General features: G+C 40.2%; 1 protein-coding gene across 5 annotated transcripts in view; it reads right to left on the reverse strand.

Moving 5' to 3' along the window:
* The window catches only part of NRP1 (neuropilin 1), a 114,218-nt gene that overhangs the window by 65,266 nt on the left and 31,212 nt on the right, over positions 1-17,740 (reverse strand). For all 5 annotated transcript variants that reach the window (XM_085301402.1, XM_085301397.1, XM_085301401.1 and 2 more), the window contains exon 3: positions 1,998-2,179. In XM_085301402.1, coding sequence (XP_085157528.1) covers positions 1,998-2,179 — 182 coding nt within the window. The remainder of the gene's footprint in view (positions 1-1,997; positions 2,180-17,740) is intronic.

Genomic DNA, 17,740 nt, shown 5'->3' on the forward strand with positions numbered 1-17,740 from the left:
AATAATTGGTAAAAATATACTGTATGTTTGAATGCAACTCAGCCTTAGGCTTAGTACCACACGATCTTGGGACTAGGATCTTTTAATACTTCTTTTCCTGTCTGGGAAATAATGAACTAGAATGTGAATATGCTAAAACCTAGCATATTAGYCTGGTGTGAGTGTCTTAGCTTCCCCTGCACAAGAGGGTAAACTGGTCAGCTCTATTTGGCACAGAATTTAAAATGCAAATTTCTAACAGCATATATATATTAACTCAAATGTAAAAATGACTGTGTTCCCACAGCAACCGTAACTTGTACCCTTTATACACATACGGTATTTTCTAATGCTGTACCCGGTGATAACTTTCCTGCCTTAATATACAGTTTATGTGGAATGAACTAGAGTTAAAGTTGTTCTGGGAGCCATAACTTTGAGCTTCCTGACTTCTGTGTGTGTAAAATCACATTCATAATGCCATCTTAACATGGTTAACGTGTATCACTGAGAGATGTAAATGACCACATAAGGAACTAAACATAACATCTCCATCAGAACTCTGAGTTGCCACTACGCTATTAGAAATAAATAAAAGCTTTTTTCTTGAAAGGGATCCCTTGTTAAAATAGATTATTTCATGGGCCATTCTTCCACTTGTTCTTGCACTTCAGCCTTGGTCTTTATGAAAAATGGTACTGTATATACAAGCACTAAGAAACTTCAGGACACAATAGCGTATCTTCTAAAAGACACCGAAGTAAATAGAGATATTTTCCAGGAAAGCTTGGTGTCAYTTGGACGTTGGATTCTTTCAAAAAATGTGACCTCGAGGGTCACCAAAAGAATTTCTGGGAGCCAAGAGTGGATTTACAGACAGGGAAGATGGTGAACATGAGGTCTGTGGCCCCAATTAGCAGTGTGCAGAGCAGCAATAGCATGCAATAGAAAAGAGACTTCGCCACTGTGCGCTCCTCATTAACAGTACAGCTGCCACCAAGTGTGTGCGCTGAACACAGCTGAAAATCGGCTCTGGTTTGGGTACATGAAAGGGAGCTGAACTGGTCCTGAAAACGTGGCACCATCTGCGAGTGTTTTGCATTTGAGATTTGGAGTTTTGAGCTGCTTTGAAAACATGACCCTAAACACTGATGTTGACGGCAATATTTGTTTCTAGGAAGTTAAGCTTATTGTCTTTTTATTTATTATCTCATTTTGGACCAATGTTCTCCAACTTTAAATATAAAAATTATTTATCTCTACCCAACTCTAGGGAAAGTGTATGTCAAAAAACAAAAACAAAAAAAAAAAAAACAACCCCCCCCACCCTTCTAGCTTTTGACTCAGAGAGTTATTGAAGGCAGGCTGTCTATAGGACTGCACAGTCTGGATTGTCTGCCTCAGTTGGGCTTTATCTGCTCAACAACCTATAACACGGATACCCCTATCTGTGCTCACCAGGCTGTACTGAGCCCATGGTGCAGRCATCCAGCAGGACATGCTGCAAACAGTGTGGGCTTCCCCCCTCCCTTACCTCCCAAACACAACCTAAGGAAGCAACAGCAATCTGATGCTTCAATCATCTGCTGCCCATGTGTACTCAGGGCCTTTCTGAGCCCACAGTGATCTCCTGGGAATGCAGAGCAATGCACTAACCAAAATAAGTCAAGGAATCAAAAGATTACAGTGCTGTTAAGGCAGTAACATTAAATCATACAGCAATTATTATCACAAAGAAAGAAAGCTAATGGTGTTAAGAAGGTCTAAGCAAACAGCTGATGAAGACTATCATGTTACACCCAGAGGAGTCAATCCTCAGCTGCAGTGGAGTCACTGGATCTGTACTGATTTACACCCATTTAATATATGTCCCACATTGGAATGACAAGAGCAATGAAAYTTTCACCTTCAACCAATTATTTCTTGCGTTTCCCCATTCCTGAAAATTATGGTGAATGTTTTGATGGAAGTAAAATAATTACAGGTTATGAACTATATAATAATGAATTATTTCTCACCTCTTTTGAAAACTTCGTAACGGATAGAAAATCCTGCTCCATGAGTTTCATAGTCGGAAACAAATTTAATAAAAAGATATGGTCCTGAAGACACTAAAGGAGGAGGAGCAATTTTTCCACAGTACTTTCCCCACAAGCGTCCTTCAGCATTATCTCCATCAATCACTTCAACATAATCATACCTGGTAGATAAATGGAAGGAAGAAACTTTTAACTTCCAGGAAAGAAGGAGACTTAATTAATTTAGAAACCATAACACAACATAGATAATCAAGAAAAATGCTAGCTTGCTTGGAAAATGCATTATGCTGAAAGATGTAAGCAAAATGAAATAATTAAAATGGACTACATTATGTCTGTAGACATCATCTGGCAACATGGAACTATTAGGAAGAATGGTGTCCATTATGCTTGCAGACAATGTCAGCTAAAAAAAAAAAAAAAAAAAAAAAAAAAAAAAAAAAAAAAAAAAAAAAAAAAAAAAGGAAATCTCATGAGCACAATTCTGTATTATTAAATTGTGTTCCTTTGTCTGTGTAGTGTTGTTATCAATACATAATGCACAGCATTCTTTTCAAACTGTGAAGTTCTGTTATGAATTCAAAAATGTCTCTTTGGCTGGAGCTCTCTATGAACAATACTTTGATTTCCATATGCTGTCCTCCAAACATATGTCCACAGAATAATAAATAAATCCCTAAACATTAGATTTTGTTCAAACCTCACTATGTTTCAGATCAATGATAGAAAAATCTTTCATTTTCCCTGTTAGTTGGACAAATTGTTTTGAGCAAATCTTGAAAACCACACATCAATCACAGCACTTGATTTTCCTTAGACAAAACTTGTTCCATCACAAATCACCTTTGTTTAGGTATTTGAACCATCCTGCAATATTTGTCACACTTAGACAGAGTTTGATTATTGAATAATCTGGGTTAAATTCTCCTCTGGTTACTTGCTTGAGTCTTAAGGAATTTACAAGAAAAAGTAAAAATGCGCAATATTGACTGGCCATAACCCTCGCCAGGGAGCACCACTCCTGTTAAAGTCCCTCAGCTCTGTGACCAGGAGTGCCAGGAGGTAGGGTCTGGTCTCACAGATTTCATTTTGGCAGGAGGAAGGAAGCGCCCACAGCTTGGGGCGCTGAGCCAGCTGAGCGGATACAAATGGGAATGATAGTCAAGGAGCAGCGCAAGGAGCAGGTGCAGAGGCAGGTCGGTGTTCAAAGTTTATTAGCAGACGATTTTTCTCAGGAAGAAAGACAGACACAATTTATAGAAAGGGATTCACACTGTCCTAAAACGTGGTAGCATTTGGAGTCTGGGTTTTGCCGTGGGCCTCCTTCTGACTGCAGTGAAAGGCTTTTCTCTGCCCATATTTCTTTGTGTTTCAGCCATGCTGCCGTTTTATTTAACAAGTAGCTGTTAGCCAGACAATCTCATTTACTTTAAATTATCCTACTACAACTGACATTAAAATGTTGCCGTTAATTTGTTTAGACCTTTATTCTACTGTTATGTTCACTGAAATGTCCTGAGAATATTAATACACAAGGAAGAGCTAAAATTGACAGTACAATAAAGTATATCTGACATTTTTAAAGAGATCAAAGGAAAAAAAATGTCTTCATGATGACCAATGTCATCTTTAACAACTCTATTCCAAACTGTCCAGGGCACATTACTTATGTTTACATGAAGTCCCATGAGACAAATGCAAAGATGATATCACTAGTTAAAGTGGACAGCTTCAGGCTCTTTAAATTAAAAATGACATTACCTCATCAGTTAAAATTGTATGCCAGCTTTGGTGTATATCAAGTAGAAAATAAAGCTGACACTGATGGAACTGTAAGCATTAACATATGTGAAATATTGTGTTAACTGCATTTCCTCTTATGTACTTGATTTTTCTAGTAGCAATTGCTCAACTACTTAGCTTCACTGTCCCATTTCAAACTGATGGAAATACAAAGAGGAATTGTTCATTTCTGAGAGAATTTTACAAAGGCTTTAAGTAGCTGCATTTAAAAAAAAAATAGATCTCTATCCTTTCTGTAGGTCTTTTATGATATATATATATATAAAAAAAGATCTGAAAGTTGGGAAAGGAGTTGTTAAAAGAGCTCAGAATTATTTTCTTTGGTTTTACACCTTTTGAAATATGCTTAACAACATCAGTGCTGTTTCCCAGGAGACCTATTGGATATATTCAGGGATACAGGCTGCTAGTTTTCAGACTTTAGAAAAAATTAATGTTTAGAGTTTTTAATAAGACAACCTTTCTCCAAATAATTAATGATCATTAAAGAACAAGAGTAATCACATAAAACCAGAGCATTTTAAACTCTCTGATTCACAGAATTTTCTTCTAGCTCAAGAGCAGATGCTTGAAGTTATTTGTGTGTTTTACATCATCTGAAACTAGTAGGATTCAGACATTTAAGTCCCTTTCAGAATCTGAATGAGAGCCTTTGCTCTTGTCTCCAGTGTTATTACTTCACCAGTTTCCCAGTCACCATTCATTGCTCAAGCCTCAACAATAGCTGAATTTTCAAATGAGTATCAAGAAGAACCCTACTTCTGAATTATTAAATGTTATAAACAATTTTAATAAAAAAATGTTAATCAAATTTTAACATGACTTTTTAATACTTGTATAAAGGCAAAAGCAASAGTGTGAATTCAGCATTTTTCTCCTGCTATACTTTAAAAAATGAACGATTATCTGGGGTCTTACTATATCTGTTGTATACAGCCTAAAAAGCATTGACCAGTAAGTACCAATTCTGCTATTACATGGAGTAATATTCTGCAAAAAAAAAAAAAATCAAATTAAATTCTATCACTTTCTCTACTTTCCTYCTCCACATCTACAGCCTGCCTGCACCTTTCCATTGTCCCTTATCATGACAGAATYGTAAATTACAGTGGGTTTTTTGGCTGCTATGCAGTTGAAAATGACACATTTTGGTTACTAAAAGGCTGTCTTCCTGTGGATCTTGCAAGTTACGGTTCATATAGGCCTATTGAAGATGGGACAATTTTTTCTATTTTTTTTCCTTTTGATTTGAAGAAAATGTATATGGATGAAAAAGAAGTTTAGCTGYGAGACAAGAGGTGAAGCAAGATTTCGAAAAGGAAAGGTTTAGAGATCAGCTGCAATCTTCATATTCTACAATCACATCTTTCACCTAGCAACTAACAAATGGATTTGGATTATCCCACTCCGATCTGGACTGCAGTAAATGGATATGGTGCCTTTTTCTTAAGGAAATCAAATTACTCTGGATTTTACTAGTTTATATTGGAAAACCAAAGTCCTGCTGTCATTTTTGCACTTTTCAAAATCTTACCAGAGGCCACAGTGTATCACAAACAACTGTTCCCGTGTACAGGAGGAGGCACAGTCACAGCTCAACCCTGGAGCTGCTGCTGAGGGAGCTCAGAAAGCAGCTTGCCTCTCCCTCTGGACTTGGTACCAGCTCTCCTCCATAAGTTTGCAGGAGAAGGTGCCGTGCCAGGGACGCAGTTGGCACGCTGGCACCCCTGCGAGGAGACTGAATGTGTCACCTCCGCGGCGCCCAGACAGCCTTGGCGCGCAGCCCAGAATACTGAGTTTGCAAATTTGGATTTCCCACTTGGCAATTCCTTGCTCAGTTACTACTGCCAATGGTGTGGCAAATATTTCTTATAATGTTATAGTCCTTTAGGGTTTATGGCACAGAGATGTAAATATAAATATGGCGCTAACTGCTGGTTCAAGTCGCAGGTGAAAGAGCGGAGCACGAGTTCATGCGTGAAATAGGAAAGGCCTGCCCATAACAGTGGGTAAGCAGCAGATGCTTCTTGGAGTCACTACGTTAAGGCAACATACCGTAATGCAAAAAACATTCTCTTTTTGCTTGTCTGGGTCTCTCTGGATATCCCATTTCTGTTTGCTTTCTGCTAGTGCTGCAGCAAAGCACTCTGCATTGCACAAGGGCTGTACGTGGCTCTGTCGAGTGGAAGCTTGCTGAAAAGCTCTGCAGAGATCACGCACTCCCCCTGCTCCTCTCTGCCAGTGCCTGAACATGCTATTACTAGACAGGCTTGATTTTATGGTTCAGTAAAACAATGTCTGGGAAAAATTCCCATTGGAATGATGAGTGAATCTAGAATTCCTCTACAAGTTCTTGAAGGAATTGCAAAAAAAATTGTTCTTTTTATGGAAAGTGTAAGTTATGGCTTCAAGGAGAAGGCCAAGTTGAACCCATAAAAAGAGCACCAGGCAGTGATAAACCCCATCAGCTGCAAGATGCTGATTTTGGTGAATTCTTCATTTCCAGTTTCTAGTAGATGATCACAGTGCTTATATCTGTTCTGAGTTCTGAATATGCTGGTGACCCCTGAAATGCATCACAGCATGCTATATATAAGGTCAAGTGAAATTGCTCCAAAGCATTACCTGTTGCTGAAGTCAGCTACTGTACCAAGGTATGTTCAGCTTCTACAAATTTTCCTGTTATTAAGGCAGCAAGATCTTATGCCTTGAATGTTTACTGCATTCCTTTCCAGGACACAGCTGAACACAACTGAAATCTAAATATCTCCCATTTTAAATCATGAAATAATCACTGAAACCTATACAGCTATAATTCACACCTGCACATGCCATACTTTTCCGCAGCCAACTATCACATGCACCTATAGGCCGGCAATGGGTATTTTGGTTATTCAGTGGCTAACAGCTGGGAAGAGTTTGCATCTCTCTATTTCTTTCACCTCTCTGATTCCACTTCCACGTGGCTGCTAAATCTCTCCCTGCTAAAACTATCCACCTTGCTCTGACTCTCTGTGGTTGTGAGAATGCCTTTCTTGGTATGCCTGTGTCTTCTGCCTGGACATAAAGATTTTTTTTTATTCCTTGCACAACTCCATTTTAGCTGAACCCAATGTATTGTAACAGGAAATCTAAACTGAGTTTCAAGTTGTTCTGCACTGTGGATTTGTGCCCCATTAGTGAGTGATGGTTAGCAGTATGGGATTTACTGCCGCGCTTGTGACAAGGCAATCTGTATCCCAGAGCTAAGAGCTTAAGAACTGCAGGCACTCAAGGGATACCAACCTTAATCCCAGTTTATTAGCAACAAGAAAAACAAGTACATGTGGTTAAAAAAAAATTAAGCATAACCCCAAATAGGTTGCTTTTCTGCTTTCTCTGCCTCAGCGTCTGTCAGATTTTTCTCCCTCAAAGCCTTCACATAGCCTGGCTGCTCTTTGGAGAGTCCCATTTCCCAGCCTGGCTGCCTAGCCCATGAGTTTTGGAAGGGGCAGCAGCCTCCCACATGCTACATGTCAGGCTTCCCAGGCAGAGGGGACTCTTGGAGCAGTGTCCACTTGGAGGGGACACACCACCCCTCATGCCAGCCACAGGGGCATGCCTGGCACACAGCCCCCGAGGTGCCAAAGTTCTACTGAAAGCATACTTTGATGGTGATTAAGACAGTTTGAGGCCCTCAGAAGATCCTGGGTGTGCCTGCTGTAGCTGATACAAGCCATCAGTTCAAAGGGGGCATAAGAATTCCCTGAGCACTGAATAGCTTGGGAACTGCAGGGAATAAAAGACTTATTTGCTTTTTAAGCCCCTTCCACTAGGATGCAAGTTGTGCGTGGTGTCACATTGTCCTGCATAACAAATTCCTGCCTAGTTGCTCATTCCTAGAACCCACCTCCAGCATCCCAACGGAGGTCTCAGCCTCCTCCATCTTCTCAGATCAACTATTTGGGTGGATGTGCCTTTGACAGGATGAGTGAAGTCACCAATTTTTTATGTTTTTTTTTCTTTTTTAAATCTAGTAAAACATCTAGTAGAAGATTTCTTAGAGTGTGGACACTCACACAGTTGAACCGGCACCGCAGAGGCAGCATAATCTGCACGAGAAGGATGGAGGTGGGAAGGAGAGCCAATGGCAGGAACCTGTCATGCTGGTTTTGCTCAGGCAGGATTTGTGGGGAACCAAGCACCCTCAGAGAGGCAGAGTATTGTCTGAACCCCACAGTTCTCTAAAGCGATGGATATTTAATTAAGCAATTTGCAATTGATTAATGATTTGTAGCTTACTGAAATCCCTGTCAGTCTGAGGGTCTTTTGTTTCCGTTAGTCTTTTGTGAGTCAGAAGCTGGTGTTTTTACGGTCTTCACCCAAGGCCAAAACTCACTGAAGTTACTCATACAAAGGTCCTGTCAATCTAAGAGATTTCTGGGAATAAGGCCATTGGGATTTGGCCACTGTTCAGTAATTTACTAATGCCATTAGTGGGTCTCCATTAAGAATGAACTAGTGAGGGTCTATTTTAGTATGAAGACAAGGCTGTAGTGAAAAAGAGAAAAGGTGTAACAAAGACATTGGAGAAGATCTACAGTTACTCACTGTAACTAGTTGATTGTGACTAATGTTAGCAACAGTTTTCTTATTACACTGGTTTCTGGAATCATCTAATACTTCACCATTTGATCTTTCATTTAAAAATCAAGCTTTTAATTCTCTGCAAGGTAGAGAAAACTGAAATGCAACATACCTTTGACCAAAGGTAAAAGTGCAAAACTGAGAAGTAATAAAAATAATCACTACTATTTAAAAATCTGATTATTCTTTATCTTGCCACATGCTTCTGGTCATTTGGCTTGTGGGTTTTGAATATTGGGAACTGGCAGAACTGAAGATCTAAACTAAACAAGCAAGATTATATCTGCACTTTTATCTATACTGCTCCACTGAGAACAGTAGACAGATCTTTAGCTGCTGCAAATGAGATTAGCCCCTTCATGTCAATGGATCTAAGTCAGTTTACACTGATAAATGGGGTGAGTGATGACAGAATATTTTTCCTTGTATTTTCTTAGTCCTGTTCTATTTACAGCAAATAAAACCTGGAAAATTCTTCAACAGAAATGTGAACATCAGGATTCATGCCAAGAATGCATGTAATAATGTCATGCAGCAAATAAGAAGAATCAGAAGCCATGGACTGGGTTTTGCCATTTGAGTGTTTCAATGTCCTATGGGAAGTAAAAGGAAAATTCATCTGCTAAGCTATTTAACATATCTGCCTGCAAAAAGCATTTTACCAATGAGAAGATTTAATCTTGAAGTTAGGGCAAACTCCAATGATTTCATTGTTTGCCAGGTAGTGTAATAAATTATAATACAATGATCCCAGTAAATAAAAATGAAAACCTCTTCTAGGAAGAAACTATCAATTTTAAGCTTCTTTCTTTAGTGKGGAACTTCAGTTCATAACTTTCTGGCATAGAAAAATGCTCTTTTCATGGAAAAAGGTTCCTGTCTGTCAAATAAGACAAATTTACAAATCCATGTCTTCCACTTTAAGTGGGGGAAAAAGGATCACTTAGCAGTTTAAAGTCTTCAGACACGATGGAGCTTTCTAGTGTCAAACTGGTGAAGTTTAGTATTTATAGGAAATTCACATGCCTCTAATTACTCTAAACTCAGTTCCCAAGTAAAATATGCCATCTGGAAGATATTAGAGTCATTTACAACTTGTTCGCCTCCCTATTTTGCTGCAAAATCTTACCTCTTGCCAACTTTCCAGTGTTCTTCACAAAATAAAATGTTGTCTAATTTTTACTCATTGTTTCATAGTTACTTTATCTACCTTGAGCAAGTTAAATGGTTAAGAAAATGGAAAAAGTCGGTTTCTTTCTTTTTAACTAATTTTCTTATCAATTCCTATACTTCCAGTTTTATATTTTATATGTAATATTTCAGGTATGAGGGCTATTCCTTACTTTGGTGTTAAGCCACTAAGGAGACATAGTTAGATTTGGAAGATATTGTAAATAATAAGACAGAGAAAGAAGATAGTATGAATGGTCAACTTGCATATAAGCAGACTCTTGCAAGCCATAAAATTTATTTTCAAATTTCATTAAAAACAGTTCAGAAGAATTCAGTTACTTAGCTTTTTTTCTCTCTCTCTTTCTTTTTTGACCTCCCTAGAGAGTTCCATCAATCAGAAAACTTCTTGTTAATTGAGCAGCTTCACCCAAGTATGCCAATCTGTTTATAAGGGTTTGCAGCATTCCTGAGGTAAAGTTGTCATTCTCACTGTGCCTACGTGGAGATGGAAAGGAGAAACTGAATGCCAACAGTCTTCCAGAAATTCTACAAACAGCCAGGAATGAAGCTTAGAGAGCCAGATAAGAAATGCTTTAAATTAAAGAGCCTGATCCAGCGCTTCCTGAAATAATGGAAAGATTCCCAGAAGCTTCTATGGGCTTCAGATAAAACTCTGTAACAGCGGCTTGAAACTTGGAAATTTTCTTAAGCCAAAGAATGACTGTAAGAAGGGGTGGCAAAGTCTCATGTAATACAGTTGTTAAAAATCAAAAACACATTTGTGTGATTTCTGTAAGAGAACTAGAGTTACATACAGATACTCATGCATATACATGTGCTCCTGCTTCTGCAAGGAGTCAGACACACTCTGTGTGCCACTATATACATTAAGCATTGTTTTTATGTGCCTAGTTTAATGATTTCTGTTTGGATTAGTGCTGTTAGCATGTACTGCTGAATTCACTAAAAAGCYGTCCTAATTGGTAAGTTATGGAACCTCCAGCTTTGTGTCCCTGAATACCTAAAGAACAGAGGAGGGGCTGCAACCTACCAAAATCTTTTGTGATTTCTTTTTCTTTCTCTGAAAACAGAAAAGGAATCCTTTAAAGTGATGGCAACCTTATAGCACTCCATTTGGGAGTTTTGAACTCCTGATTAATTTATAATTATCCTGTTGGGATCTATGTGGTATATGAATCATAACCTTAGGAACTAGACTTCTGAAAGTATTAGGTAGACATTAGCTTTTCACAGAAACTGTGAAAGTTCAGAACATAAAATAAGTTCCATGCTTTTGAAACTCAAATATTTGTCCCTTGTGGGCTGTCTATAGCCTCTCTGAGCAACACCCATAATTAATGAAACTAAAAGAGGCTAAAGGAGAAAGGAAATTGCAGACATACATATCAGCTTTAGAACACAAGTTATGCAATTTTCATCCATGGCAACCATGTCCTGAAGCTCTGTAAATGCAGGAAAATGATGGGCATTTATTCAGTTATTTCCATTTAGGAACTATGTTAAGAGAGTATTAAGGATGCAGTGTTAGRAATTTAAACTCAATATTTCTCAACGTTATTCCCTCTGTCCTGATGTTTGCATTACATTCCTTCTGGGCAGACCATTGGCCAAGTGAAAAATCTACTGTGAGATCAGTGCCTTCACATACATATTACATTGATATAAATTATTCCTATGTGTATTCCTGTCTCAAAGATGTGACACATGTAAATGAGTGAATAGATTTTTGCTGAAACTGTATCTAAAAACCATATGTAATCACACAACTAGTCTATGCTGTAATGCATACTTACAAAGAAGCAGAGTTTTTGGAGAACATACAACCTCACTGCTGACATTTTTGATTGTAAGTGCTTAATCATGTACACATATTAAAACTTGCTTCTATTTAATTATGAGACAGGGACTTTCTTAAGTTATCATCAAAGAAAACAAATTTTGAGTTATAAAAAGAAGACCAAAACTTTCAAGGCCATGCTGGCTTGGAAACAAAGTCCTAGCATGTTTGAAATGTATAGAATTATTAGCTAAATATTGTCATAATGCTAAGAAGATCTTCAGCAGTTTGTTGTAAAACTTTAGAGATGAAAACTATCTCTCCTTACTTCTTTCATATCACAGAAACTTGGAAAAACAAAGTGTCTGGCCAAGGCCCCTAGAAGCCCTCTCTGGCACCAAGGTGCACTGRGCTGACTAAGAAGCACTTGTAGTTCTATTATGCAGGCTTCTATTCCCAGGCTGAAGAGCTGCCTGAAAAAGCCTCATGGTACTCCTTCTATTTTGTAATGGGAATATGCATACACAAGCATGTGTGCTTCTCTGCGTGTGTATTTGTACTCTTTATACTAAAAAAGATGCAAATGATTTTAGCTCAGTCATTTCAAAGAAGTTCATTCTCAAGCAAAGAACAAGCTTGGGAAACTTTCAACCTGGAAGATGTTGCATGCAAAACAACTAAAGCAAGCGTTATGCAACCTCAACTATACTAACTGCTACCAGTTCTTATTTATCAATATGTTAGGCAATCTCAGTAGAAACCTTATGAATAAAACCCCTATCGATAACTTAGTGTGTATCTTCACAGCTGTACTTGAATTCTGCAGGTGTCTGTGTGTCAGTCCAGCACATTAGTACAGACCTCCCCATAAGTAAATGCTCTTGAAATCTACACTGAGAAATTCAACAGCGTCCTCAACATCATTTGCTTTTAAAGCACGTGGATACTCAACATTTATTGCAAACAGATCGCTTTTTCTCTTAAGCTCAGTTTAGCACAAAATTACAGTACATTGTGCTTGTAATGGAGCTCACAGTTAAACTGTACCAATTTGAAACATTAGTATATAAAAGTTTGTCCCATTGAGCAATTTTATTAACATTTTACTGTATCATTGATCTACAAAGTATATATAACATGAATGAAGGTATTTCTATTATGATAAAATGTACCAAAGATTTTTAAAGCTGCTAAGCCAGGTCATTTATAACCTGTATCACAGAGAATGTCACAGTTTTTATGCGTTTTGTGACCTTATGATTTATATAGGCCTTGAGAAATAACTATGTGTTTAGAATGGAGGAAAACAGTGGCCAATAAACATTCGCAGTAGCCTAAAAACAGGAACAGCTTGTTAGCTGAGGTCAGCCATATGACCCAGAGCGTAGTGAAACTGCATTGTTATGGCTGGAGCATGGGGCAATTTAGGCATGCAAAAAACCCACCCCAGTGATCCACCTCTTATAAAAAAGTCTTTCTTAGAAAGAGAGGCATGTGATAATGACTTACAGAAAGGAAAACACACGCAGTAGATCAGCATCATCCCTGGTACAAATTTACAGAGTTTAGTGGAATTGCATCAGAGGTGGATTGGCCTAAGCTATTTTAAAACAAAAGAGTTGAAAACTTGCCAGAATTCAGAAGTGTCAACTAAGGAATTTTGCATAGCTTTCTTCTCATACTAAGTGCTTATTTGTGAAGGCAAGCAGAATAATGAACACACACACACACACAACACAAACCCACATATACAGCTCATGGACTTCAATAATTGAGACCACACTGCATAAATACACGAGCTCAAACCGCCAGTGGGAGTTGCACATATGTCAAGTAAGAGTTCATTAGATGGGGCAGAGTCTGTCTGTCTTTCTCCTTTCTCCCCCCCCCCCCCCCAATGTAACTGCCTGGGATATACTCTCTTAAATCTGCTGAGTATTTGGATCTATATTCAGGGAAAGTCAAATTCTGTTTGGAGTCACAGGGCTGTAAGATGTCCCCTGCCCTTGGAATCAGTGCAATGCAAAATCTAATTCAGGACTAACACGCTCACACACTGCTGCTCTGGAGCACAACAGTAATGTTCTCCGGGAAACACTCTCTCCATCCTTGTCCAAGTTGCTTCTAGATATGTCATCTAGAAAACCATACAGTCTTCAGGAAAGGGCTGTTACTGAGTCCAAAAAGCCAAGGGAGAATGATGAAGGAGTGTTATTTTCTGCATTTCATGGGTCAGGCTTCTGTCCTTGCTTTCTGCTCGGGGAAAGGGACACTGTGACAGGTAGTTATAATAATGTATTATCTCAGATATCAAGGGGACCTGTAGGTACTCAATGAATTCTAAGCATAAATGATGTTGCAGCTTCATTTCCTTTGTTACCCAGAAGAGAATAGTGGCCTAAGTTTTCATTAATCGATTACAATAAATAAGCCTTGAAAGGGAATAAACCATTACATGGCTGACACAAACACCTACCCTGTAATTAAATGGATAAAATCCTGATTTGATAGCTTTTGTTTCATTTATACTTCTAGTCAGGTATCTATTAATGTTTTTACTTTCGTTTGTCTACTTAGCAGTGATAAGCATATAAGAACAATCTCTGTAAGGCTCTGCGGTATTAAGCATTGATTCTTTCCTCTCCTTCACTTACAGCAAACAACACGCTAACCCAGASAGACAAGCCGTGAAATATATTTGGGCCAGATTCTCTTGTACGTGAAGAGAATCTGAGCAAGACACGCCATGCTTTGCTTTGCAATCTGATAATGGGAAAGACAGCTTCTGTCACCCTGGAGAGAACAGGATTTGTTTGCTTTACGCATTCTTCAAGGTATAAATTGCCCAAAACAGTAGTAGGAAGTCTGGGAAGGAAATGAGATAATGCCCCATCCCTTTCCTCGCTCCGAGTCCCCCGAGCTGGCYTACGGAGATCTCTGGCTTGCCCAGCAGGGACGAGGGACCCCCTTTGGCCGGGCCGGCTCCGGGCCGCTGCCGCAGAGCCCTCCCGGGGCCGTGSCCGAGGCGGCGCAGCGCCGGGGCGCACGGCCCGCCGCAACGCGCGGTTCTGCGGCGTCCCGCCTCCGCTGGCGGTACAGCCGGGCTCTGCCCGCAGCCTTGCGGCACGTTAATTAAGGGAAACTTGTTGTTTTGTTYTCTCGGTGCCAAAATATCACGACTGTAAAAAACAGTGTCCTACGTGTCCTTGAACCAGATGACATACGTGCTACGGTCATTCCCTCTTCTGAATAAAACGGTTCATACTTGGTGGGGGGAGGATGTGGAGATGGGAGGGATCTTGAACATTTTGTTAAAAGCACTTAATTTTCTCAGACTGAAACATATTTTCATTATTTTTTAACACACAACTCCTTCCAGTTTGAACAACTCATGTGTTTCATGCCATTGAGCCTAGGTGTCATTGCATAGTTCCCGTTAAAATTTTACAACGTAACATAACCTCATTTTGTTACATTGTAAACATTTYCAAGATACAGGATCCTGTTTTTTATTACATGGGCTAAATGGTAATAATCCTCCCTCTTTCCTGAAACATGCAGAAAACCCCTTTAACAAATTAAATGTATACATTCTTCATTAGCTTTAACCTGAATTTGGTCTCACAGGCACTGTAAAGTCCAGTCTGTCTTTCTTTCCTTCTGCGCAAAAGGATGTTAAGAGACTAACAGAATATTACTGAAGGAAAATTCTGCCTCACAGTTACAACACATGTTGAGATGAACAGATTCCTGAAACAGCTCCAGTGAATTGAATTTTCACGTATTTGGCATACAACATCCCGTATTTCAGCTTTTCCTCATTTATTGCACATTTYTCCTAAAACAGCTACCATAAAGTATTTTTCCCCTGCCTTGCATGATTGCCACATGTCTAATTGAGGAACCACATCAGCCAGAAAGCTCTGAGAAACATTTCAAACCTTTGTCCCTTCCCTTGGGAAAATTCCACGTGGGAACTCACAAAAATCAGAACTAGCAGAAGGAGAAGAGAAGAACTGATGAAGGACTGTCTTTTCATTTTTCTATTTATTTCTCTGCTATCACTACCCAGTGAACTGAGCATCAGATAACTTTCCAGAACCTCAGTTGCCCAGTCTGGAAAATCAGATATTGATATTTCTTTGAAAGATTTTGAAAGCATCAGATGAATTGAGACAGCTATAGCACTAGTTAGTGATGCTGTTGTTAGTTCTATGACTTARCGTGTCTTTTGTAAATAGTTAAATACAGCTGACAGTATGCATTCTTGCTCCTAACCCTTTTCAGCTTTGGCTTATAGTTTTTATCTTTATGTATGGACAATGAACAACAAGGACAAAGGGACTTGCAATAATATGAACTTTTTGTGAGACTGCTTCAAAATGTCTGTAGTGAAATAAGGCATTGTGCTGCTCRTGATACTACATGAAATCCCACTCTAATAAGCACATGATAACAAGCAATAATATTTTTTTATAACCCAGAAATACTCGGGTATATAACCTTATCTAGATTGCAGGGATTACAAACTTAATGCCCAAAGGCATTAACAGTCTTGTATATAAATCCCTAGGTGTGGTAAGAGGTCACCAGCCACGTGTCCCTAAGCTCCTTAAAATGGGTACTTACTTACAGGGAGCCTGAAGACTAAAGCACTTGAAGGAGAGTTGGTTTTTCAAGCAAAAGGTAGTTGAAACTTGAGGGTCCTAAAACAGATCTGAGAAGCCCAGGTCTTATCTGCAAGCTGACAAAACCCTTGAGACAGCTCACCGAGGATTTTCCACATGATAATTTCCTCTGACCACATGATAAATCCCTAGTCATGGTTCAAGGCTCCCAGATCACTTTTCTCAAACCAGAGTTGACYTCTTATACAGGAGCACAGCTGCCCTTGTGCCTTGCCCAGTCACTGAGAGAAGTCAGCCTGCACAAGGCTGCGCTGAGCAAGCTGCTGCTGTGCTCCAGAGAACGGGTTAGAATCATAGAATCAGTAAGGTTGAAGGGACCTCTGGAGATGATCTAGTCCAACCTCCCCACTCAGCAGGGTCACCCAGAGCATGTTAGACAGGGCTGCATTCAGGCGGGCCTTGAATATCTCCAGAGAAGGAGACTCCACAACCTCTTTGGCAACCTGTTCCAGTGCTCTGTCACTCTCATGGTGAAGAAATTCCCCCCTCACGTTCAGGTGAAACTTCTTGTGCTTCAATTTCTGCCCATTGCCTCTTGTCCTGTCACACGGAACAACTGAAGAGTTTGTCCCCAACCCCTTGACGCCCTCCCTTCAGGTACTTGTACACATTGATGAGATCCCCCCTCAGTCTTCTCTTCCCCAGGCTAAACAGGCCCAGCACTCGCAGCCGTTCCTCATAGGGCAGATGCTCCAGCCCACTGATCATCTTTGTAGCTCTACACTGGACTCTCTCCAGTAGCTCCATGTCTCTCTTGTGCTGGGGAGCCCAGAACTGGACACAGAACTGGACTCACCAGGGCTGAGTAGAGGGGCAGGATCACCTCCCYCCACCCGCTGGCAACACTCTTCCCAATGCAGCCCAGGAGACCATTGGCTTTCTTGGCCAYGAGGACATATGGCTGGCTCATGGTCAATTTGTCATCCACCAGYACTCCCAGGTCCTTCTCTGCAGAGCTGCTCTCCASAAGGTCAGCCCCCAGCTTGTACTGGTGCCTAGGGTTATTTTTCCCTAGGTGCAGGACCCTGCACTTGCCCTTGTTGAACCTCAGGAGGTTCCTCTCTGCCCAGCTCTCCAGCCTGTCCAGGTCTCTGTGAATGGCAGCACAGCCCTCGGGTGTATCAGCCACTCCTCCTGGCTTGGTATCATTGGCAAACTTGCTGAGGAGGCACTCTGTCCCCTCATCCAGGTCACTGATGAAGAAGTTGAACAGGATGGGACCCAGKACTGAGCCCTGGGGGACGCCACTAGCTACAGGTCTCCAATTAGACTCCACACCACTGATGACGACCCTCTGAGCTCTGCCTTTCAGCCAGTTCTCAATSCACCTCMCTGTCCACTYGTCTAACCCACACTTCCTGAGCTTCTCTAGGAGGATGTTACCGGAGACAGTGTCAAAAGCCTTGCTGAAGTCAAGGTACACAATGYCCACYGCTCTCACSTCATCTACCCAGCCAGTCATCCCATCATAGAAGGCTATCAGATTGGTTAAGCAGGATTTCCCCTTGGTGAATCCATGCTGGCTACTCCTGATCACCTTCTTTTCCTCTGTATGTCTGGAGAYGACATTCAGAATGAGCTGTTCCATCACCTTTCCAGGGAGGGAGGTGAGGCTGACTGGCCTRTAGCTGCCT

The sequence above is a fragment of the Rhea americana genome, unplaced genomic scaffold (genome assembly GCF_003343005.1).
Source record: "Rhea americana isolate MKP2758 unplaced genomic scaffold, rheAme1 scaffold_176, whole genome shotgun sequence".
NCBI classification, from domain to species: domain Eukaryota; kingdom Metazoa; phylum Chordata; class Aves; order Rheiformes; family Rheidae; genus Rhea; species Rhea americana.